The 22,581-nt window shown below is 55.1% G+C and overlaps 5 protein-coding genes across 5 annotated transcripts; 4 read left to right on the top strand and 1 right to left on the bottom strand.

The window, feature by feature from the left end:
• Window positions 1-1,521: 1,521 nt before the first annotated feature.
• Window positions 1,522-5,416, top strand: COL26b_001738 (uncharacterized protein; the record flags this gene model as incomplete). The annotated part of the gene is made up of 4 exons (XM_053174680.1): window positions 1,522-1,855; window positions 2,123-2,396; window positions 2,475-3,267; window positions 3,323-5,416. 4 exons carry the CDS (start codon window positions 1,522-1,524, stop codon window positions 5,414-5,416), a joined length of 3,495 nt encoding a protein of 1,164 aa, XP_053041303.1.
• A 916-nt stretch (window positions 5,417-6,332) lies between these two features.
• Window positions 6,333-8,373, bottom strand: COL26b_001737 (uncharacterized protein; the record flags this gene model as incomplete). Its single annotated transcript, XM_053174679.1, has 2 exons — window positions 6,333-8,040; window positions 8,096-8,373. The coding sequence occupies 2 exons, from the start codon at window positions 8,371-8,373 to the stop codon at window positions 6,333-6,335; spliced, it is 1,986 nt and encodes a 661-aa protein (XP_053041302.1).
• A 2,379-nt stretch (window positions 8,374-10,752) lies between these two features.
• Window positions 10,753-13,200, top strand: COL26b_001736 (uncharacterized protein; the record flags this gene model as incomplete). Its single annotated transcript, XM_053174678.1, has 3 exons — window positions 10,753-11,466; window positions 11,516-11,980; window positions 12,031-13,200. The coding sequence occupies 3 exons, from the start codon at window positions 10,753-10,755 to the stop codon at window positions 13,198-13,200; spliced, it is 2,349 nt and encodes a 782-aa protein (XP_053041301.1).
• A 211-nt stretch (window positions 13,201-13,411) lies between these two features.
• Window positions 13,412-14,426, top strand: COL26b_001735 (uncharacterized protein; the record flags this gene model as incomplete). The annotated part of the gene is made up of 2 exons (XM_053174677.1): window positions 13,412-13,447; window positions 13,797-14,426. The coding sequence occupies 2 exons, from the start codon at window positions 13,412-13,414 to the stop codon at window positions 14,424-14,426; spliced, it is 666 nt and encodes a 221-aa protein (XP_053041300.1).
• Window positions 14,427-17,727: 3,301 nt separating this feature from the next.
• On the top strand, window positions 17,728-19,395 carry COL26b_001734 (uncharacterized protein; the record flags this gene model as incomplete). The annotated part of the gene is made up of 3 exons (XM_053174676.1): window positions 17,728-17,994; window positions 18,053-18,449; window positions 18,503-19,395. The coding sequence occupies 3 exons, from the start codon at window positions 17,728-17,730 to the stop codon at window positions 19,393-19,395; spliced, it is 1,557 nt and encodes a 518-aa protein (XP_053041299.1).
• Between the last annotated feature and the right edge of the window lie 3,186 nt (window positions 19,396-22,581).

Here is a 22,581-nt window from a genome sequence, read left to right as displayed (position 1 = left end):
TCTGGGCTGGCGAGTGACGAGAAGAGGCGACGTAAGGGGAAAGGAAAGCGGCAGAGATTTATGACCAGTCAGAAATGGCACGGCGGCCAAGCCGTCGCATGCCTCACTCAGGTCGACTTTTTCTTCCCTTTCCGTGAGACTAGGAAGAGTCGTGGCACCAGCAGTTTTCGGTTGCGGCTTGGGGCTGACTGCGGGCAGCCGGGTTGTTGAGACATATGTAAGGTATGCCTTGAGAGAAATACGGAACTTTGGGATGCGCAGCATCGCAATTCTCTTTTTTTCGATGATGATGATGATGAAGGCCACCTTGATACCTTGCCGTAACCAAGGTAGGAGGCTGAAGCGGGCTTGTCAGTAGCATGCACATGAAAAGTGTACTTCTCAGAGCAGTCAAACCGAATGGGATGAACCGCAGCCTCATTGAAGGCAAAATTTGAAGAGGAGGTGCCTAACCTCACCTGGCTGAGGAAAGGACAAGCGGGACCACGGCGCAGTGCGGCAGCACATTGGCGACACCGAACGACTGCTTTAGGATGGAAGGTTCGGGACGGCAGGTGCTGCATCATATACTGCATGGATGAATGGAAGGCCGGATGAACGAACTATCAAAACGCCGGAAAGTAAGGTACCTACCAGGCGAGGCTCTATTGAGGCATTGCAGTGCATGATGGTCAGTGTCGACCGAGCCTGCCTCAACTGAGTCCCATCCCTGCAAAATTGACGAAGTACATTCCAAACGCAGGCAGCGACCGGTGGAGGTGGGGCCGCCTTCACTGTCCACCGGGCACAGCAGGTACCTCCCCAAAGTGCCTGAGGTGCGGTTGCCACAGTACCAAAAGTAAACCACGCGCCCCCAATTAACGCGTCGCGCCTGCCTCCAACATGACATCAATTAAAAAAAGGCACCACTGATAAGATAAGGCGGCAAGCGCACTTGTCTACCTCCCCCGGTGAGTTAAGGAAAGGTGAGGTAGGTACCTACCAACGGCCCAGGATCAGGGTCCTTCCATGGGCATCTTCAGCGATCACGAAGTCGAGAAGGCAGAAAGAACCTCGCCTTTTTTTCCTCGTCGTCGCACTTACCAAAAGAACATCCCCCACATCACAGCTTAGGACAACGACGGTTTGGGGTTGCCTGGCAGGCACGATCCGACAACTCCCTCCGTCTTCTCCTGTGCACCTTCCTTCTCGTCGCTCTTTCCATCCGTCATCTCTCCTCGCCATTTCCGTCCGTTGGCCGCCCCTCCTTTTTCTCTTCCGTCCACCTCTTCTGCCAGCGCCTATTTATTACCCTTCCACATCGGCAAGCCACCGTCTAGGTTTTGAAGGTACCGCTTGGGAGACTTGGCTATTGCAGACAATCCCACAGCCTGCAGCGCAACCTCAATTTCTGGACCAACAGATGTTGCAGTACCGCGCCACCCCAGAGTACACCTACACCTGGCTGCCTTCTGCAGGTCGCCTCATTTGACACTGCCCGCACACCACTGCGTCCGCCTCTGCGCGACCGGGACGACAAAAATGGCTGACGGCCCCGTCGCTGCCACCGACGAGGCTCTTCGCGCTGCTGCCGAAGAGCTTCTCGAAGCCCAAGACGAACACGACTTTGAACTCGCCATCGCCCACTCCCTCGAAGACGGTCCCGACGACGCCCACACGAGCCCCGCAGAGAAGCAGGAAGCTTGGAAGAAGGTCGAAGCTTCGCAGAAAAAGGTCGAGGATAAGAAGCGACAGAAGCAAAGCTTGGAGAAGTCTTTACAGGCGGCCAAGAAAGCGGCCGAGAACGCACGCAACCCTTCGAGCAAGAAGAACGGCAAGATGGATACGTTTCCGATCGATATCAACGGCTGGGGAGGTATGTGTTTCTTCTCTTGTTTCTCAATCTGCTCTCGGACATACCTGTCATCACCGCACTGGTTGCCGCCGCGATGTAGGCAACTGTCTCGGAGAGGGCCTGTTTCACATCATTCTTGCTAGCTCGAAAACCTCTGCTTCGCATCCGAAGCCATCATCACTTCACTTTTTGCCAGGCCTCCTTCATGGCCAATCCCTTTCTTTCCAGTATCCTATACCTTCTATTCTTTCGCGATATATAAGAACTTCACAGACTGACCTGCTGCAGCCACATATCCGTATAGGCCGCCGAATGCCGCCAGCTCCTCAACGGTTCAAAGCATTCCGAGGACCCCTTGGGACATGGGCAGCTCAGGTTATGCACAGCCTTCCCCTGCTGGCAGCTCCTTCACCCCGCAGTTTTTCGGCAACGATGGTGGTCGATCTACGCCCTCCAACAACAAGAGATCGCACGGATCTACCTCTTTCGACTATTCTAGTCAGGGTCGCAACAAGGCTCCGCGCACTAACGATGCGTCGGCGGACGTCATCGACCTTACGGGGTAAGTAGCCATCTCAGTCTAGCATCAAGGATGAGAATACAGACCGTGAAGAAGGAAGACAAGGCTAACAAATGCCAGGGACGATGACTCGATCAACGCATCCGTCTCGCGCTCGAGACAGCAATACCACCAGCAAAGACACCAACGGCCCTCAGCGGCGAGCAGCTGGCAGAGTGGCCCAGCAGATATGTTGTCTGGTGGCTCGGCGTTCGGATCAAGCCCCATCCCTCCCGAGTTGGACTTCCAGTCCGGCTTTGACCAGTTTACGAGCCAGTACTTGAACGGCTTTCCTGACGCGGGCCCAGCCTACAATCAGATGAAAAACTTTGCAGGGTCTTCATCTCGAGCAAGCGCTACAACCAACCCCGGCTTCGATTCCATGCCCTCCATGCCCGGAGCCTTCATCTCAGACGAGGAGGAGGATTATGAAAGTCCCTTCGTTTCTGCCAGCCAGTACCTCCGCGGACAAAGCCACCCTTACCAGCCCGCTCTCAGCACCGCTGAAGTCATCAGTAGAACTAGGAATTTCAACTTCATGGATCTGACTGACGGGTCGGGAAATCCCCTGGATGCTCGTGTTGCGTCAATCATGCAGGATATCCACGACGACCCTCGTAGATCCCGAGAAGAAGTCGAGGCGCTCTTGAAAAACGTGCACGCAGGCATGGACATCCCCGAGGAGGATCGCGAGGGAACACCGGATGCCATGAGATATCCTCTCTACGCTCACCAGAGAGTTGCTCTCACTTGGATGAAGCGTCAGGAGAACGGAACCAATAAGGGAGGCATTCTTGCCGACGACATGGGCCTGGGAAAAACGATCTCTGTCCTGTCCTTGCTGGTATCTCATAAGGCAGAGTCCGGCCCCAAAGTATGTGCTCGTCTTTTGATCTGAACTCTTCACCCTGCTGACCTGATTTCAACAGACGACCCTCATCGTGGCCCCACTCTCTCTCATTCGGCAGTGGGAAGAGGAGATCAAAAAGAAGATCAAGTCGGACGATGCCCTTTCGGTTTTTGTGTTCCACAACCAGCAAAGGATGAAGGCAACGGAGCTCATGAAGTACGATGTCGTCTTGACTACTTACGGAACTTTGGTGTCCGACAAGAAGAAGCTGGCAAACTGGTGGAAGGATCTGAACGGGCGCCAAGCCAACACAAAGACGGATCCTAGTCTCGCCAGCGCAGTCTCCTTCTTCCACCCCAATCATTCGATGTTCTACCGTGTGGTTCTGGATGAGAGTCAGATGATCAAGAACCACAAAGCGCAGTCATCCAACGCGGCTGCTGCGCTGCAAAGCAAGTACCGCTGGTGCCTGTCAGGAACTCCGATGATGAATGGCGTCGACGAACTCTACTCACTGTACAATTTCCTCAAGATCAAGCCGTACTGCGAGTGGACGGCGTTCCGCAGGGCTTTTGGAGTACTCTTTGGCAAGAAAGGCGACCCCAAGGCCCAGGCGATGCGCAACCTCCAAGTTCTCCTGAAGGCAACACTCTTGCGACGCACAAAGACCTCCGAGATTGACGGAAAGCCCATCTTGCAGCTGCCTGAGAAGAAAGAGGAGATTGTGTACGCCGAGTTGGACGAAGACGAGCGTCAGTACTACACGGATCTGGAGACCAAGTCCCAAGTGCAGATCAACAAATACCTTCGCAAGGGTACTCTTGGCAAGCACTACTCACACGTTCTTGTGCTACTGCTTCGTCTGCGCCAGACTTGCTGCCACCCTCACCTTCTTCTTGACTCGGACGAGGCGGTTCCTGACGTAGATGATGGGATGCTGGAGCGCGTGAAGCAACTTTCTCATGCAGTCGTTCTTCGACTCACTGAGAAGTCTCGCGCTCTCGATAACGCCAACGCCGACGCTATTGACGAAGGCTTTGAGTGCCCCATCTGCTACGACATAATGCCGGATCCTACCATTCCCCTTCCGTGTGGTCATGAGCTTTGCGCTGGCTGCCTGAAGCAGCACGTTGACAACGCCAGACGCGACAACATTCGGAACGGTGAGGAAAACGGGCACGTTAAGTGCGCTGTCTGCAGAGGCCCGCTCGATCCGCAAAACATCATCACCTTCTCGGCGTTCAAGAAGGTTCACATGCCTGACGAGAATAGCGGAAGTTCAGAAGAGGGTGAAGAGTCTGACGGCTCTGTTTGGAGCGACGATGAGGAAGACGAAGACGACGAGGACGCCGAGGACGCTGACAAGAACGGCGACCTCAAAGACTTTGTCGTCGGCGACGACATCTACGATAAGATTAGTGATGATGATGACGATAGCTCGTCCGCCGGCCCACATGCCACTCCGGAGCCGAAGCGAAAGGCGTCTGAGAAGAAGGGCAAGAAGAAGATTACATCTCCTAGTAAGGAGGACAAGAAGAGACTGAAGAAGATCAAGGGTACCATGTTGCACTCTCTCCGCAAAGACGCCAAGAAGAACGCTACTGCCTGGCGAGATTACACCAAGTACCTCAGCCACCACTGGCTCAGCTCGGCCAAGGCAAGGGCTTGCATGGATCTTCTGCGCCGGATCCAGGAGACTGGCGAGAAGACCATTGTGTTCTCTCAATGGACCATGTTGCTGGATCTTCTCGAGGTGGCCATGAAGAAGGACGGCCTCAACATTAAGCATTGCCGCTACACGGGCGAGATGACCATGGCCCAGCGCGACAACGCCGCTTTCGATTTCACGACCGACCCTAGAATCAAAGTCATGCTGGTCTCTCTGCGAGCTGGAAATGCTGGTCTCAACCTCGTTGCCGCTTCCAACGTCGTGATCATGGATCCATTCTGGAACCCCTACATTGAGATGCAGGCTATTGACCGAGCACATCGTATTGGTCAACAGAAGCCAGTCAAGGTCTACCGCATCCTGACCCAGCAGACGGTCGAGGACCGTATTGTGCAGCTTCAAGAGAAGAAGCGCGAGACCGTTGATGCTGCTTTAGATGAGCGCGAGGGTGCCAAGTTGGCCGGCCTGAGCTTGACGGAACTGCGTTTCCTGTTCAACCTCTAAGCAAACACCCGCAGTGCACCATGCCACACGCAAGAACCATGTTCACGCAGTATCCGACAAAATTCGCTTTCCGCTCATCCTGTTTGCGCTATGAGCGCCGTCTATTATCCCTTGGTACCGTATCTGGAGTCCGGCAGAGGAGGAAAAGGCCATGTTCATGGAATGTCACCTGGGAGGTTTACGATTCTTACGACTTTTTTTCGTCATTTGCATTACTACATGGGCTTGGCTGGCATAGGAAGGTATGGGAAGGAACATGGTCATACAGGAGACGCTTCACAGCGGGATACCAGGTAGATCCGATAGAGATCAATTGCTAAAAGACCTTTCACACTGCATAGGTCCAGTGATAGTGGCGTCAAAAGTCACAAAACGCACTTATACGAATCATGGGTGCTCATGAATCGAGAACTCTTGGTGAAGGTAACTTTGTTTTATTTTACTACTGCGGGATCTAGCAGCGCGATGTAGAGATGTTCTGACGATGTGTCAGGTGTTATACAAACCGTCCATGTAACGCCTGCTTTATCGCATTATTTGTCTCTGGAAACTATCCTCCCAACAGTGACTGTGGGAGTAGAGCACCGCTGTGGAAAACGGAGAGGCAGAGGCAGAAAAAAACCCAAACTTTTATCAATGCCTTGAGCTAATCCAGAAGGTTGTCGATGCTATGGCAGTCGTCGTTGTTGTCGATTTTGGCTAGCATCCTAGAAAGCCCCTGAGAGGTGTAAAGGCAGTCCCACAGGTAGCCCTCAAGTGAGGGTAAAGAGTAATCCTCTACCAAAGGTGACGAGCAGTCCCCCGCTGAGGTCGAAGAGTAGTCTCCTGCTGAGGCCGAAGAACAGTCCTCTAGTGGGGGTAAGCGGTAGTCCTCCGGTGAAGGTGAGTAATCCTCTGGTGAAGTAGCCATGGCCGCCTAGGCCGCAGAAGTGGCCAAGTCGCTGGACTGGACGACGGCGTTGACGATGTGCGGGATCTGCATGGGCTCCGCGGGGCCGTAGGGGGACCACTTCCAGCGCTGTATTTTGGACTTTTGGTCCGCGGTGCGCCAGGCCGCGCCGACGTTAAGGATCGGTCTCTCGTCGGCGTCGTCGAGGATGTCGAAGCGGACCTCGCGGTTCTCGGTGTCGATGTCCCTGATGGCGGTGCCGCGGATGGATTTGGTCCACTCGGGGCGGGCGGGTTCTGAGGGCGACGGAGCTTGGGGAGGAGGGATGAGGGACATGGACCAGTCTGTCAGGGCGTGGGTGGCTGCGTCGGTGAGGTAGTCCTTCAGGGCGGAGAAGCTCGGGTAGGGGTCGCGGGAGGGCGGATAGGAACCCTGGAGGGTGTTGGGCGCAGGTTCCGGATCGGGCGGCTCGGCGGCGTTTGGAAGCAGCTGGACTTGGAATTGGGTTGTTGTCAGGGGCGTAAGGAAGGTGCGGCCACGGATCTGCAGACGGCACGTGGCGTTCAGGATGAGCTCGAGTTGAAAATCGGCTGGGGCAGTTGTGATCTGGTTGGCGAGGGCTTGTGACGCGCTGGGGCGAACGGAGGAGCCGCCTGAGCTGTTGCGTAGATCTGCTGTCGGGTAAGGCGGGGTGTTGAGGATGAAGTTGGCAGCGCTGACGCCGGCCTGGCGGAAGACAGTGGTGAGGTCGCCGGAGAACCGTGTGACTTGTTCTATCGCGCGGTCATGAAGTATCTTGGCCACGATGGGGCGGAGAAGATGATATTGGTTTTGCGTCTGGTTGCGCCGCTGGTGAGGCGGTGTCGGTCGTAAGCGTTGAAGTTCATTAAGTCTGTGAGCGTGACTGAGAAAGATATGCAAGCTCAGGTGCGTCGCTTCTGCAAGTGTGTTGTCGGGGTGGTCCTCGGCCTTATTGGCGATGTCTTCGAGGTTCTCAAGTTCGAGGGTGAGGCTTGGGCCGGAGGCTGGATTGAATGTGATGGCGGAATGGCTCGCGCGGACACCGTAGGAAGCGAGTGAGTGCGCTTCACGGTGCAGTTCGTGCCAAAGCTCCTGGGCAAAGATGGTGTTGCGCGCTTCGAGAACACGGTCTTGGAGCAGGGCAGTATCTGGCACGGATGTGCCGAAGGCGAGACGACCTGTTGTCTTACCTGATCTGCCGATTGTGACGCCGAGACGTTGGCAGCCAGCACCGATCCTGCCGTGTTGAAGCATTGCCGAACCGTCATCATCACGCCGTAAAGGGGCGAGACTGCTATTCCTGAACTCGGGTGACGCTTCTGAGAATCCGAACCTCACGCCCAGCGTTTGCTTCTCCGCCGGCAATCTGCACATTGACCACCCAGCCTGGCGGACCGCCAGGATCTCCCCCCAGTACTTTTCTTCGCGCTCGACCTCCTTGCTCAAGTGGCTAGCTGCCTTATCCGCCGACTCCTTCGTGGTATTGATGTCGATCAGGGCCCAGCCTAATGAGACGTCGCGGTTGTCCTTTGCTTTCTCGGCGTCGCGCTGCTTCTGCTCGTCGTTGTCTTCGCGCTTGGCGATCCCGAGGCTGCCGATGCCTACCCAGTCTCGCAGCTGGGCTGAAAGGGTAGTACCGGCTTGGGCAGGGCTCTCTTTCGAGAGAAGTAATGAGATGAAATCGAGTGCCATGAGCGCGGAGTTGTTGGCGGCACTGTAAAACGGTTGTCAGCACAAAATCTTCCAGGCAAAAGAGTAGACCGACGCACTCTATATTTCTCAGCACTTCATTGCGCGCGGCGTTGGCGTCGGCTGGCTCCTCCTCGTCCTCGTTACTGTCCGCCATGGCAGTGTCCTCCTCCTCCTTAACGTCGGCGACACCATTCTTGCGGTCGTCAATTTCTTGCTTCAGGCTTTCTTCCGTGACGTTGCGAAAGCCGCGCTCTGATTGTACGCGCGCGATGAATTCGGCAAGGTTCTTAGGCTTGCGACCGCCTGTCGGGGTTGGTTGCAGGGAGGAGAAGGGCATTGAGCTGCCCGACGCCATGGTGGGCAGTTTCTCGGTTGATTGATCGAAGACGGTCGGCTCGGTATATCGTGTACGGAGGAGTCAGGTTAGGTTTTGCGTGCTAGCATGTTGCATCAAGGTTGCTGGTATTGGTGAGGCTGTGTTGCAAGGCTGGAGTTGGCCGTTGGAAGTCGCTACGGATTGGCTGGGGTGACCGTGATGGCCGTAGCTCCACAGAGCTTCTGGCCAATCAATCGGGCAGGTTCTCGGTCAGGCGCGCTTTCACACCTGTGCCTCACCGAAACAGGTATCGATAAGACCAAATCAAACGTCACTGGCGATATCATCAAGGCTTTCATCCCGTCGACGAGGTTCTCGTATCAACTAAGCAAGCAGGCTGGATGACATAGAGATTCAGGCTAGAATGCCTCGCCGCGAGATCCGCGTTGGTGGGCTATGGCGTGAAGCAGAGGTGAAAGCTGGCACTCGGCGGCATTGTGGGAAGGCATCAAACTGCGAGATGATTGAATACTGAATATCATGACTTGTGGTTGCACATGGGCAATTGAAGACTGAGGTCGAATGACTTGTCACTCGATGCCGTCGTTGCGGATTCTGAGTGTTCGCTTTCACTTCGGAGGCTTATCCCTGCATCCCTGCCAGCGCCTGGTCCTCCGCTGTTTGGGCTGGCATCTCTAGCCAGACGTCTTGAATGCATACTTGGACGGCTGCCGACGCCATTTATCTGATCAAGAATGACATGCAATTCGCGACATGAGGTTGCGTAATAATGTAGATTAAGAGACTCTGGAATGGTGTTGACTTGTTCTGATGAAGAAGGGTTTAGGGTCAGAGAATCTGTCAATAAGACCTGGATGACCCCCCCACAGTCGCGGAGCCGCGCTCAGCAAAATCACTGGATTCAGCGGCAGCAATGACCGACTGCGCTTGACCCTGGACTGCTGGCGCGTTCGGCGAGCCCCGCACTGGACTGGAGCTGGATGGAGGGGCAGTCTGAGTCGACGCTGGCGACAAGTCTGGACCTGGTAATAGTGGTGGATAAGGGTGGAAGCAGCCCAGAATAAGCCCGAGATGGGAGCAAGCCGAAGGAACCTTGTTTGGCGTTAAAACCCCTCACTCAGTAAAAAAAGAGCGAGAAAAAAGAGCATTGCCAGCCAGTTGCAGTATTTCCCTCACCAATGAGTGTGACTCGAAATCGGTTGACACAGCTATTCATGTGATGGATTCATTCGCCCTCAGTCAATCATTGAGCGATTAACAGCCAGCACCTCAGTCGCTGCAGATTTCCATTTCTTTTCTAGGACAGACAGCAGGCCGGCCTGCTTTCAAGACACAGAACGTCAGCGAGGATCCTTCTGCAACGAAGGGCTCAGCTAAAGATAATCCCCTGTCGGCGGGCTGACCAGTAACACGGCCTCCCGTGCCTGATTCAGCGACGCAAAAGGTTTCCATAGGCCGGTTGTGACGCCGGGCCCTGCAAATGTGACGACGCTCTGCGGTCTCTGCGGCCTCGGCGGCGTCTTTGCTGGGCTTGGCCGGAGCTCCCCCGCGCCACGATAAGCGATAAGAGCTCTCAGCCCACAACGTCACTGCCCTGATGCTGGCTTAGCGGGTGTCTTCCCAGGTAGGTGTGGCATCTGTTGGGAGGGGTTGAGGTGCGGCGCCTGGTGCTTGCGCCGTTGCGGTGGTGCATCGGGGAGGGGCTGTCAGGTTGTGTTTTTTTTTTCCTCTGCTTTGTTGTATGCTATTTTTTCGAGGTGCCAGCCCACGTTGCGACTCAAGCTGCTCTGCTCTCTGCATGCTCCAACCGTTTGGTGTCCATCATTCCCCGCCATAAAACATCCAAGGGCGCGCGCGCTATTATTATCTTGCCCTGGGAACCGACTTGTGTTTTGTGGTTTTGGCTTCGACCGGTCGTTATTTCTGCGCGCCCTCCCGAGCCAAAAACAACCTGAACCCCAAGCCGAGCCAAGTGTGTCTCGCAGCTTCCCTTCGCCCTGCTCCGAGAGTTCCAGTTCCAGGTGCAAGCCCAAGCCCCTCAACCAAAGAAAAAAGGTACATATCTCCCGCATAGCTTCCAACCACCTCGCAGCTTCCAAGCTCTTGGCACCTACCCAAGGCACCTTTCCATACCTCTCGCCTGCTCGCAAGTCAGTTCATGATCGTTGAACACTCCGTCCCCCTCCCTACCTCTGCCTGCGTTCCCCTAGTTTTGCGCACGGCCAGCCAACTTGCACCACCATCCCTTGGACATATTATACCACCATACCCGTACAAATATCCTCTAAGCCGACGTCGACTGACTGCCTTTCTCTGAAGGGTCTCCCTCCCCCTTTCCCTAGTTGACTCCGGAGTCCCGAAAACCTACGAAACACTCCGTCCTCGACGTCCAAAACCATGGCCGCCAAGAAGAAGATCGCCATCATGACCTCGGGAGGTGACTCCCCGGGCATGAACGGCGTAGTCAGAGCCGTTGTCCGAACAGCAATCCACATGGGCTGCGATCCCTACTGCGTCTACGATGGATATGAGGGCCTGGTCCAGGGCGGCGACCAGATCCGCAAGGCTGCTTGGGGAGATGTGCGCAATTACCTTGGACAGGGCGGTACCTTGATTGGAACTCGCCGCTGCATGGCCTTCTACGAGCGTCCCGGACGATTGACTGCCGCGAAGAACATGATCCTCAACGGAATCGATGCCCTGATCATCTGCGGTGGTGACGGCTCCTTGACTGGTGCTGACAAGTTCCGTGCCGAATGGCCCTCCCTGGTTGAGGAGCTTATCTCGTCCGGCCAGCTTAAGAAGGAGCAGGTCGAGCCTTACAAGAACCTCAACATTGTTGGTCTGGTCGGGTCCATTGACAACGACATGTCAGGCACCGATGCCACCATCGGCTGCTACTCGGCCCTCGAGCGCATCTGCGAGATGGTCGACTACATCGAGGCCACGGCCTCTTCCCACTCCCGAGCTTTCGTTATCGAAGTCATGGGCCGCCATTGTGGTTGGCTGGCACTCATGGCCGGTGTTGCTACGGGTGCTGACTTTATCTTCATCCCTGAAAAGCCTAGGGAGGAGAACTGGGAGGAAGAGATGTGCGAAATCGTGAAGAGGGTGAGCATGTCCAGAGGCCGGTACTGCTGAACAAGCTAACACAACCCAGCACCGAAGCTTCGGCAAGCGCAAGACCATCGTCATCATCGCTGAGGGCGCCAAGGACAGCAATGGCAAGAAGATCACGGCAGAGATGGTCAAGGATTTGCTCGCGGACAAGGACGGGCTAGCTCTGGATACTCGTGTCACAACCCTTGGTCATGTCCAGCGTGGAGGTACCGCCGTTGCTTACGACAGAATGCTGGCGACGCTGCAGGGTGTCGAGGCCGTCAAGGCTGTTCTGGAAGCCACCCCCGAGACCGAGACTTGCTTCATCGCCATTACCGAGAACCAGATCGTTCGCAGGCCTCTCATGCAAGCCGTTCAGGACACCAAGACGGTCGCGCAGGCCGTTGAGGAGAAGGACTTTGACAAGGCCATGTCTCTTCGAGATGCCGAGTTTTCCGAGATGTTCAACTCATACAATTTGACGACGAACGTCAGAGTAGACGACCACCATCTTCCTGAGAAGGAGGTCCGTATTAACCATCCCAAAACAATGAGGCTACGCTGACAATGGAGCAGAGAATGAAGATTGGATTCATCAACGTTGGCGCGCCAGCTGGTGGTATGAACGCCGCTGTTCGCGCTGGTGTCGCGTACTGCCTTTCCCGCGGCCACGAGCCTGTGGCTATTCACAACGGTTTTGCTGGTTTTGCAAGACATCACGGGGACAAGCCCGTTGGTGCCGTGCGGCCCTTCGATTGGCTTGATGTTGACAGCTGGGCTAGCAGGGGAGGATCTGAGATTGGAACCAACAGAGAGCTTCCGTCCGAGTCCGGCATGGAGCTCATCGCCAACCTCATTGAGAAGTACGAGTTTGACGCTCTTTTCCTGGTTGGTGGCTTCGAGGCCTACCACGCCGTGTCACAGCTGCGGAAGGCCAGGGAGTTGTACCCCTCCCTGTGCATTCCAATGGTGCTCCTGCCTGCCACCATCTCCAACAATGTGCCCGGCTCCGAATACTCTCTTGGCTCCGACACTTGCTTGAACGAGCTGGTCCAGTACTGCGACAAGATCAAGCAGTCGGCGTCGGCAACTCGCCGCCGTGTCTTCGTTGTCGAGACCCAGGGCGGTAAGTCTGGGTACATTGCTACACTTGCTGGCCTTAGTGTCGGCGCAAGTGCTGTCTACACGCCAGAGGAGGGTATGGACCTTGAAATGCTGGCTGCGGACGTCCGTCACCTCCGCGATGTCTTTGCAAAGGACAAGGGCCAATCATCGTCCGGTCGCCTTATCCTTATCAACGAGAAGGCCGACGATGTCTTCAACGCCAAGCTCATCGCCGACATCATCCGCAAGGAAGCGCGCGGAAGATTTGAGTCCCGCGACAGCATCCCCGGACACGTCCAGCAGGGAGGAGTCCCGTCGCCGATGGACAGATGCCGCGCCGTCAGATTGGCCATCAAGTGCATGCAGCATCTCGAGGAGTTCCGGCCCAAGTCTCATAACAGGTGCAAGAGGGATCCCATGAGCGCCTCTGTCATTGGAATCAAGGGTGCCAGCGTTATCTTCACCCCGGTCCTCGATCTCGAGGACCACGACACGGATTGGAAGAACCGCCGTCCCAAGGACGCTCACTGGGCGCACATGATGGAGGTGGTTAACATGCTCTCCGGCAGACCCTCTCACCACAAGCCCGAGAGGAAACTCAGTGGCCTCAAGGCCAAGGACGTCAAGAGAGGCCTCGAGTGATGAGCAGTACGACATGATAGAGTAGAGAAAGCGGGGTGTTAATGCAGGAAAAACATGGGGAGCAACAGGTGTTGTTTTAACGGGCGTGTCGGGGTTCGGTCTTTGATTACCTAGGGAAACTTATGAAATGCATTTCTATTAGACTCCAGCCCGGATGACCCGCGACATTGCCTTAAACATGCATGAGCTTTCAAAAGTGCATTCTTTCGACATGCTCAGCCCTCTCGTTTTCTCTGGTATTCGCAAGGTAGGTTGAAGGAGTCGAGTTCCACCGCAACGGCCTCAGTTCGATCCCTGGTCTCCTATTGGCTTGTTAAGCGAGCCAATCGGTGCTTTGTGGTAGGTCGTCATTCCGACCGGTCTCTAGATGAGCTCCTGATTCACTACCTAACCTATCACGCCCCTATCAACGTTCCCTCAATACATGTCAGCCAAGTGCTGGTCGCAGCCTCACTTGACCTACAGCCAAAATGCCACACGACCCAGGCTCCGCGCGCCATGTGGATAAGAAAATGAAGATGGTGGGCCTTGGCCGCCTGCGATGGTACTGTACACCCTGCGACAAACAGTGTCGGAACTAGAATGCTTTCAAACAGCACACTCTCTCCGAGTCCCTTGTGCGTCGAATACAGAACATCGGCAACGTGAACGAGACCATCAACAACATCTCGCAACAGTTCCAGGCCGAGTTCCTCGACCAGTTGCGGACAAGCCACCGAGAGAAAAGCGTGCATTCGAACCGCTTTTACCAGACCTACATCGCCAACAAGCATCACACTCATCTTAACGCAACGCGTTGGCATTCGCTCACCGACTTCGTCAAGTTTCTCGGCCGCGAAGGGCTCTGTCGCGTCGAGGAGAAGGACGATGGTCTGTTCATCGCCTGGATCGACCGTTCGCCGGAAGCCCTTCGCCGAGCAGCGGACTCGAGGAAGAGAGACCAGGCCGAGGCAGCCGATCAGATGAGGGAGGAAGACTTGATCCAAGCACAGATCGCAAGGGCGCAAGCACAAACTAAGGTTACTGCCACGGCTGCCGCGCCCGAGTCTGCCTCCACGTCTTTCGAACCCGGCCGTACTGTTGGTTTTCAACTGCCAGCCAGTCGCGGCTCGAAAGAAGAGAGTAAAATGAGTCAAGGAAAGAAGTCCCTTAATGTTTTCAAGACAGCCAAGCAGCCGATGAAGAGGAAACGGACTGATTCACCAGTTTTCGTGGCTCCAACTTGACAGACTATACAGCCTCAACCCAGGTGAAGAACGCCGACCAGGGCAATACACTGTGGTTACGTCGCGGCCAGGTATGCCGCTTTGAGTTAGGGGGTTCCTCAGGAGGGAAGACACACAGCAGGAGAGAACCGGGCTAGGACTGCCCTACATGTTCAGGCGACGTTTCTTCATGATGGTAAAGTAATAAGTTCGAGAGCAGGCGGGCCGAACGACGACGCCATGTCGTGAGGCCGATAAGTCTATGTGTGAAGTGGTTGGAGTACCCAAGAGACTCAACCCATTGCCCTTCTAGGTAGGCAGATACCAGGGTTGCATAAATACATTGTCCGATTTTCGGGAAAGACTACCTTAAACCTCAAGATAATCAATAGCTGTGAAACCGGAAAAGGTACTCTCTCCCATATGGCCGCGTAGTACGTTCGTCGTTAAAGCCACCAGCCTAGGAAGTAGGACAAAGCACTGGTGGCAAGCAATGCAACATATCTAAGGCCAGCATGTAGGAGCATGGTAGGCTAGGACAGTGCTTCTATCTGCGTCAGCCTCTGTATAAAGCGGCATGAGCAGGAATTCTGGAATTGGAATCATGCCAAGCATGTGGCTCACCCAGCTCACCTTCCATCACCTCTCCTCCGGCCAAAGCAGCCACAGCTCAGGCTCTGCACCAGAAACGAGCTTGAACAGCGAGAATTGTCGGGATGACTAGTAAGGGGGACCTGCGAAATGCATTACCATTAGACTCCGACTCGGATGAACCACGACGTCGCTTTAGACATGCATGCTAAGCTACACGCCATAAGCTTAGCACTTATCCTAGCCTTACAAAGAGCTGAACTTCGGACTGTAGTAAGCAAGCACCAGGATGTTGCTGCGTCCTTCCCCTTTGAGGTTGGGCTTCCGTCCAATTGACCGGCCGGTCTGGAACTTGCTCCTTGAAGCCCCCATTTTCATAAAACAGGGTTATCCATCCACTCACCCGACTGAAATCCCGAATTGATCGGACTGCTACACTGGAAGCCGTGGTGTGGCAATTCGGTGTTTGCTCTTGGCCTACTTTACTCGTCGAGGTACGCTTGCTAAGCAGCCTATTACAGCACCTACAGTTCTCGAATCAGCTTCAGACCGGGCTTCTCTCTCTTGGAGTGATGGGACAGGGAGCCCATGATGCTTGTTTGCGACGCTGCGCTGGTATTGGCTTCCATAACTACTGTGACTTTTGTCTCGTCGTTTTTGAAGGGGGGTTTGGCGCATCTTTGCTATGGTGTTGTACAGGTGCCGAATATGAGCTGTCCGTGGCTTCTACCCTTTCTTCATGACACGATACGCCCGCACTTCCAATGTTGACTTCTCATATACCAAAGCGGGAACATCTTTCCTTTCCTTTTCCACCGAGTCGTATACTACTTGATCGGAGGAAAGTAAACAGAACGAAAAAGTCGATGCCATGGTTGAGAAGCTGTAAGAGCTCCAAGTTCTAGACACTCGACAAAGTACCCACCCGAAGCAAATTTCTAATGTTGATGAAGACTGGCTGTGTTCGTTTATATTTCAAGTCCTCGTATTTGAAAAATGTAGAGGGCGCTTGCGACCAACGGTGTGAACTTTCCAGCTATCCTTTTCAGGATATGTATACAACTTGCGAAACCGCCAGTGCGATCATTCACTTGTTCCTCTTTTCCCGCCTTTCGCAAAGAAACCCCCGAACCACAAGGTGGCCCGTTTCTTCCAGACGAGATGCGCGTCCAGTCTCTCGCCGACGACGGGGGCGATTGTGTGGGCTTTCTCGATGAGTTTGACCAACTCGTCGTCGGTTTCAACAGTTTGTCTTGGAGGGTGAATGATATTTCTTTCTTCTGTCATCGTGGCAAGGAGAGGCGTAAAAGGGCCAACGAACGGTATGCGGGAGTTTGGGGCTTGATCCAGGAAAGCAAGCGCCTTTCCTCTGAAATCTTCAAAAACGGTGTACCCCCATCCATGCCAGAATTGTTGCAGAATCAGGTTTCCTGATGCTCCAGTGATTACATCAAATCCCATGAAAGCGCAGCAGCAGTGCCATTCATTTACCGGGCTGTCGGGCCATCGCCAACCGAACAGCATCTCGCCCAGAATGCTTGTCTTCACGACACACTCGTGGGTACTAAAAGATGACAAAAGTCCGAGCCGGAGTTGCATTTAAATCTCCAATCTCCCCCAACCTCTCGCGATCAATAATGGAGCAACGTCGACGGAACATGGGATACGAGAGCCAGGGAGCGGCGGGCGGGAGGGCCTAGAATGGGCTCTATCTCGCTTCTTTTCACTGCATTCGTCCCCGTCGAGGTCTGCTGATGCACTGCGTTGCAACCGTAACCCGCAAAAATCTCGACCGGCAAACCATCTGTCAGTGGGTTGGTTCATGGTTGCTTACTGAGCTTAGCCCCCGCTTCTGACAGGGATGTTGGCGAAGAGCCAGTTGATCCTTTCCTCTCGAGTGCCGGAGATATCAAAAACCTCGGGACCGAGATTGATGAAGATCTTGTCCAGATCTCTTATTACAAAAAGACCGTGACTTACCACAGCCACAAATCGGATGTGGATAAACCACCCAGGCTTCGCAGGTTTTTGCCCATACGAATCCTTCCAGCCCTGACTTGAGTAATCAAACAGCCCCCCCAAAGCTGGTTACATCAGCTACTTCGCTACTGCACCACCGTGATTAATCGCAGCCAATGCCGAGCCTTGCCTTCAAGACCCCCTGATTGCCACCATTTGCTGGTCCAACGAGCTGAGCGCAGGCGCGCCGGGGGTTGCAACGGGCAGACACTCGATGGTCGTCTTACGCTTACATTTGGGGGCTATCAATTCAATGTTCGCCAGCTGGGAATGATAAAGACGGGACGTCGAAGAGGTTAAGTCAGTTGCAAGGATGCTCGTTAGGTGCGGGCGAGCGAATGCTTCGCCTTCTGGGCCACAGCCTAGGGCTAGCCCGCAGTAGTGCTGCTGCAGGTCGAGCAGGCGGGTGAGCTTTCCGCCTTGGGTCTCGGAGGGTATGGAGATGAGCATTCGGTGTCTAGACCCTTGAATACCGTCAGTCCAATATCCCTGTAGGGAGATTGATAAACCCGGTCTCCCCCCCCGGATCGCGATCTCGTCCTTCATCTTCCGTTCTCTTCGTCTTCGTTGAACGTCGGTCAACTACTAGGTCTGACTGAATGGAATCTCCGAGTACTCCGCAGCAGACTGCCACGCGATCTCGACTGTGAATCAAGCATCGCCCGGCTGCGGGGTGTTCTGTCGTTCCCGCCGCGTATTAACCACCGCCGGCATGGCGCGGCCGGTCTTGAAGATCGTCCTGGGGGCGATGCTTTTCTCTCCGGCAACGTGTCTCATGTCGTGGTGGACGGAGCTGAGCCCTCAGATTGCGATGCAAGATCCTACAACGCTCAAAATCCTCCATAGCGCGTGCAATAGCAACTCCACACCCATATTCCCCACAGACGGAAAGAATGCGTTCGACTTGCAGAAAACTCCTCGCAACGGTTCAGCCCTCGCGGGAGCGGGATGGTATGATACGGCACAGTTGCTGACGATGGTTTGTTTGAGCGGCGTCGTCTGACCATAGGCTGCTACTTACTGACGCGTCGCAACAGGCATCGATTTTCTACCAGACAGAGGACGGGTCGATCGTCAACGGTTACTTTGAGTGCGACATGTCGACAGGCCTCTACGACAAGAAGGGAGAATACACCATCTCGTCTACGGCGAATGTGAAATCCATCCATGACGAGACAGGTCTCGCGGTCGAGCTGCTGGGATCGGAAAACGGATATCGCGTATTCTTCCATGATGAGGACAGAAGGGTTAATGTCATGGCGTACACGACCAGGGACGACTGGCGGTGGAAGGGCCGGATTTCCCAAGACCAAGCGAATTCGACGGTGCTGACCTCAACGCACTCGGGCCAGCTGAACATGTCTGTCGTCTTTCCCAAAGACGCTGAGACCCTCGAAATCTCGAGATACTTCAAAGATGAAACCTGGCATCTCGGTCCGTCTTATCGTACCCGTTCTGTTCGCAGCGAAGTGCTAACATGCCCAAAGCCACGTTGCCTCGGACTCTCACCAACGACACGCTGACGAATAACACCGACGCAGCCGACATCGTCGTCAACTCGTCTCTCACGCCCAATCTCACGTTGACGGCCTGGCCGACAAACTTGACGCATTTGGTCGCCTCCGTCGACGGATCGTACGTGACGAGTTTATTTTACCTCGGAACCGATTCCAAACTTCATCAAATTTCAAACGTGAACGGGGCATGGACGATGATGTCAGAGCAAGATGAACGGCTTTGGCCCGTGGCTGACGAGGCCGGAGGCGCGTTGACAGCGACGAACAACTTCGACACGAATGAAGTATGGCTTTGGTACCGCTCAAACGGCAGCTGGGCACAGCTTTACCACGGCACTGACGGCCTCTGGACAAAAGCCAGCGTAGTTCCCAGCTTCAACGCGACGAAGACGGCCGAGAATGATCCGAACGGGACGTCAACAGCATCGAGCGCATCCGCCAAGCCGGCAGTCTTGTCCACTGGAGCTAAAGCTGGCATCGGAGTTGGAGTCACTGTGGGAGTTATTGGCTTTGCGGCAGTGGTGGCTCTGTTTTGTGTGCGGAAAAGACGGCAGCAAAGGGCCTTGGAAGAAGCGCGCCTGAAGGAAATCGAGGCTGCTAACGGACACACGTCTCCCGGGAATAGCCTCCAAGGATCCGGCGGGGTGGGGCCGTATACGGAGTACGGCAGCCCAGAGAATCCGACAGAGAAGCTCGGAACGCAAATACTGGAGGCCGATGCCACACAACCGCCACAAGAACTGGATGTAGGCGAAGTGTACGAGCTTGTTGGAGAAGGACACTTAGGAGAGATGGATGCGACAGGGCAGAACGGTGCGAGGAGGAGCATTGGGGGCTGGAGAGAGGCGCAGGAGGAAAGGTAGCAAGGCCGTGAGCCGCACCGAACGAAGTACGAATAATGACCACAATGAACAAAGTCCCTGATCGGCTGTTTCCCCCGGTGGTAAAGTGAGTGAAGGCGAACCCTTGACGGAAAGACTCGTTCGATGTCAAGGTAGCACCGGCTCGCCCGTCACCACCAACGCTTCGCGTAGATTGATTGCGGCGATGGTGTTGCGTTCCTGAACCATGGCTCCTGGGGTTCCGCAGCTTTGGAGCCTGTTAGTTTCAGCTACCCGCCCATCACGAAGTTGACTTCAGCCCAGGGGCATGGGTCGAGAAAAAGGGGAAGTTCCCGCGCCTACCGAGCGCTAGAAAGATGTAGGGCTGGTCTGTTCCAGAAGCGTTGCTCATGTTCTTCTGGCCAGAGGCCTGTATCGATTTCCCCATTGCGTGTACGGCGACAAGGCGACGCCGAGCTACGGCTGACGAAGCGGGCCGTTTCTGACATTGGGGGCCTGTTGGTGTGGTGGACGGTGACCAGGGTGATTGTATGGAGCTTTCGTGCAGCTGGCCAATGAAGAAACGTAAAAGGCAATTGTGTCGTAGAAGCAGACATGGCATTCTCAAATAGTGACAGCCGGGCTGTGTCTCATGATGGTGTGGGAGGTCACCACCTGCGGGAGGAACTCGTGAACGAGCCGAATGATGTCCTGACTCTGTTCAGGGTCCCCCAGGATGTCGGCTCAGCCCAATCAGCAGTGGGTTCGCGGGCACCTCCTGGTCCATCATGGGTTGGGGCCATAGACGAGGGAAATGGAGGGTCGAGAAAACAGATGGAAAGCGGCAAGATGGGCGTGTGATGTGCGGACGAAGGAGCTTGTCTGCGGTTCAGACCGTCGGGCTCGTTGACAGCTGGGCCGGTCCTGGCGATCAGGCTGGAGCTGGAACCACGATATCCTGGTCCGATCGGTGAAGACAGAACCCAACTGCGGAGTGTCTGGCAGCAGGCGGCGCGGACAAAGAGGCTATCGGCAGGTTTCTCTCGAGGCCGGTAAAATGTTGGTTCACTTGTCGCCGAAGTTGCGCATGTTGGGTGAGGTGCAATACTGCGCAGCTCCAAGCTGGTCAGGAGAGACGTAGAATGCGACTCAATGATGGAAAGCTTCTGTTTAGAACAGGGAAACCGGGGCCGGGATCAAGGTGAAGAGTCTATCCAGGGAGCATCCCCGGCAGTTGTCAGGATTCCTGAATTGGGTTTGAAGAGTGGAATTGGCCGAAGCGGCAGGTAAGGTGTGAAGCACTGAATACAGGTACCTTAATATGCCAACTTACTCGCAACATGTCGCTGGATTTCTAGTGTCTCTGGTGCTGTCCCAAAGCTGCCTTGGCGTGTGGAAGGGAGCGACGAAAGTGGGCAGAGAGGAGGGGCATGGCCGAGAGACGATGGAAAGGCGACTTGCGAGCGGGAGACGCTGGTTGGTGTGGATGCAGAATTGCGTCAGTGTTTTTTTGGTGATGGGCCGGAGCAGAAGTTGACAGCGGGGGGGCTGGGCGAGGAGCTGTGAGTGGACGTGGAGGGGCAGGAGGGGGAGGGGAGGGGAAGGCAGAGCAGCAGGCAGGTGGTCACTTCCTTAGCGCAAGACTAGAGCACCGAGGTGAGCAAGCGACAGTGGAGAGAGACACAGAAGGAAGGAAGGAGGGAGCTCCGGGCTGCCTTCCTTCCTTCCATGTGATGAGAAAGTGAGAGGGAAGAAAAAAAAAGTGGGAAACCACGACCTCACACAGACACAGCGAACGGGATCCACTTTTCCAATCGTCTTAGCTTCTTCCCGCTCTTTCCTTTCCACTTCCACAATTAGGACGGCAGGGCAGGACGGACCACACTCATGACCTGGACGCTGGACTCGACTCCCCTCCCCCCCTGTTTCATCGGCTTCCCAGTAATAGCAACAGCAGAATAAGGACTAAGGATCTAAATCAGGTCTTTCGCGCAGGTGAACCAGCTTCATGCGCCGGGCAGCACGCAAGACGAGCTCTTTTTCAGGGACACGAGGCTCCATTGTCCCAAACCTGGGGTGGCATCGAAGATGTAAGATGGAACGCTGGTGGAAGCAGCCGGACAGGCTGTTGAGAGACGTGGAAGTTGACAACGAGTACGCAGTAGAACTTCAATACTCATCTAAGGCATTTTACTTGGATATCCATATGTCATATGCAGTATGCCGTATGCTGTCTGCTGCATGCTTTTGTCGTCTGCCGGTCGTGTGTCATCACAAGTACCAAACATCTTCCCTCGTCCATTCAGAATCCTGAATTCGAGCCGCCAACAGCTGGTGGAAACTCGAGCTGGACCTCGGACTGGCCTTTCCTTTCTATTTGCGCCCTGCCTGCTGCCGCAGCGTCTAGACCTGCAAGTCACAAGTCAGGACCCTGTTCATTGGGCAGCCGGGAGATCGGTGAGAGCAGCAGCGCCCATTTGCCTGTTGCGCAACGGACCTTCGTCAGGGCCCAAGAGGCGAACAAGCACTCAGCCTGCACCGCCGCCAGTGCCCAAGTGGATGCCTCGAATGCATCCAAGTGGGTGATGAGGTGAATCGACGAGATTGCCTCTAGTCTTCTCTGCATCTTCTGCGCCTTTCCGCTGCCTACCGCCGTCGTGGTGCCCGTCGTCCTCTCGGCTTCTCTCGCTCTGCCCGTCATCCACCGCAGCAGCAACCTCACTCTGCCTCTGCTGCTCCCAAGTGCAACCTTGCTTAAACTTCGTTGCTTTTGTTTGGCCCAACCCGCCACAGCCTGCATCATTGACTCCTAGTTCCAGATTGCTGGAGCCTTCTGCCGTCCGCCTGTCCTCGTTCTTGCTTCATCTGACTGGGCAGGCAGCCTTCTGTGCAGCAGATCCGCCCGTAGGGCTTCCTTCCCGTCCAACGAACCCAAACCCAAACAAACGCAGACCTATCCGTAAGGTAGAATCTGTTGAATCACTCGAGAGTCCATCACGCCTCGTCGCTCCTCGGCACTCACTCATCCAAAGAGCACAACGCTGCCCAAAATCCGGGGCCTCAACACCACACCCTCGATCGGCTTTGCGACGACATCCCTACCGTCCCGCTACCCGCAGCAACATAGACAAAACGTCGGGAACACCCCTGCTCAGTGACAGCGGACAGCGGTTCACCGCGCGGCGCACGCCCACAGTTGGAAGAAGTGGACAGAACCTACGAGCCAGC

The sequence above is a fragment of the Colletotrichum chrysophilum genome (assembly GCF_026319265.1).
Source record: "Colletotrichum chrysophilum strain AFK26 chromosome Unknown scaffold_8, whole genome shotgun sequence".
NCBI lineage: Eukaryota > Fungi > Ascomycota > Sordariomycetes > Glomerellales > Glomerellaceae > Colletotrichum > Colletotrichum chrysophilum.
This window is presented reverse-complemented; position numbering and strand designations above follow the sequence as displayed.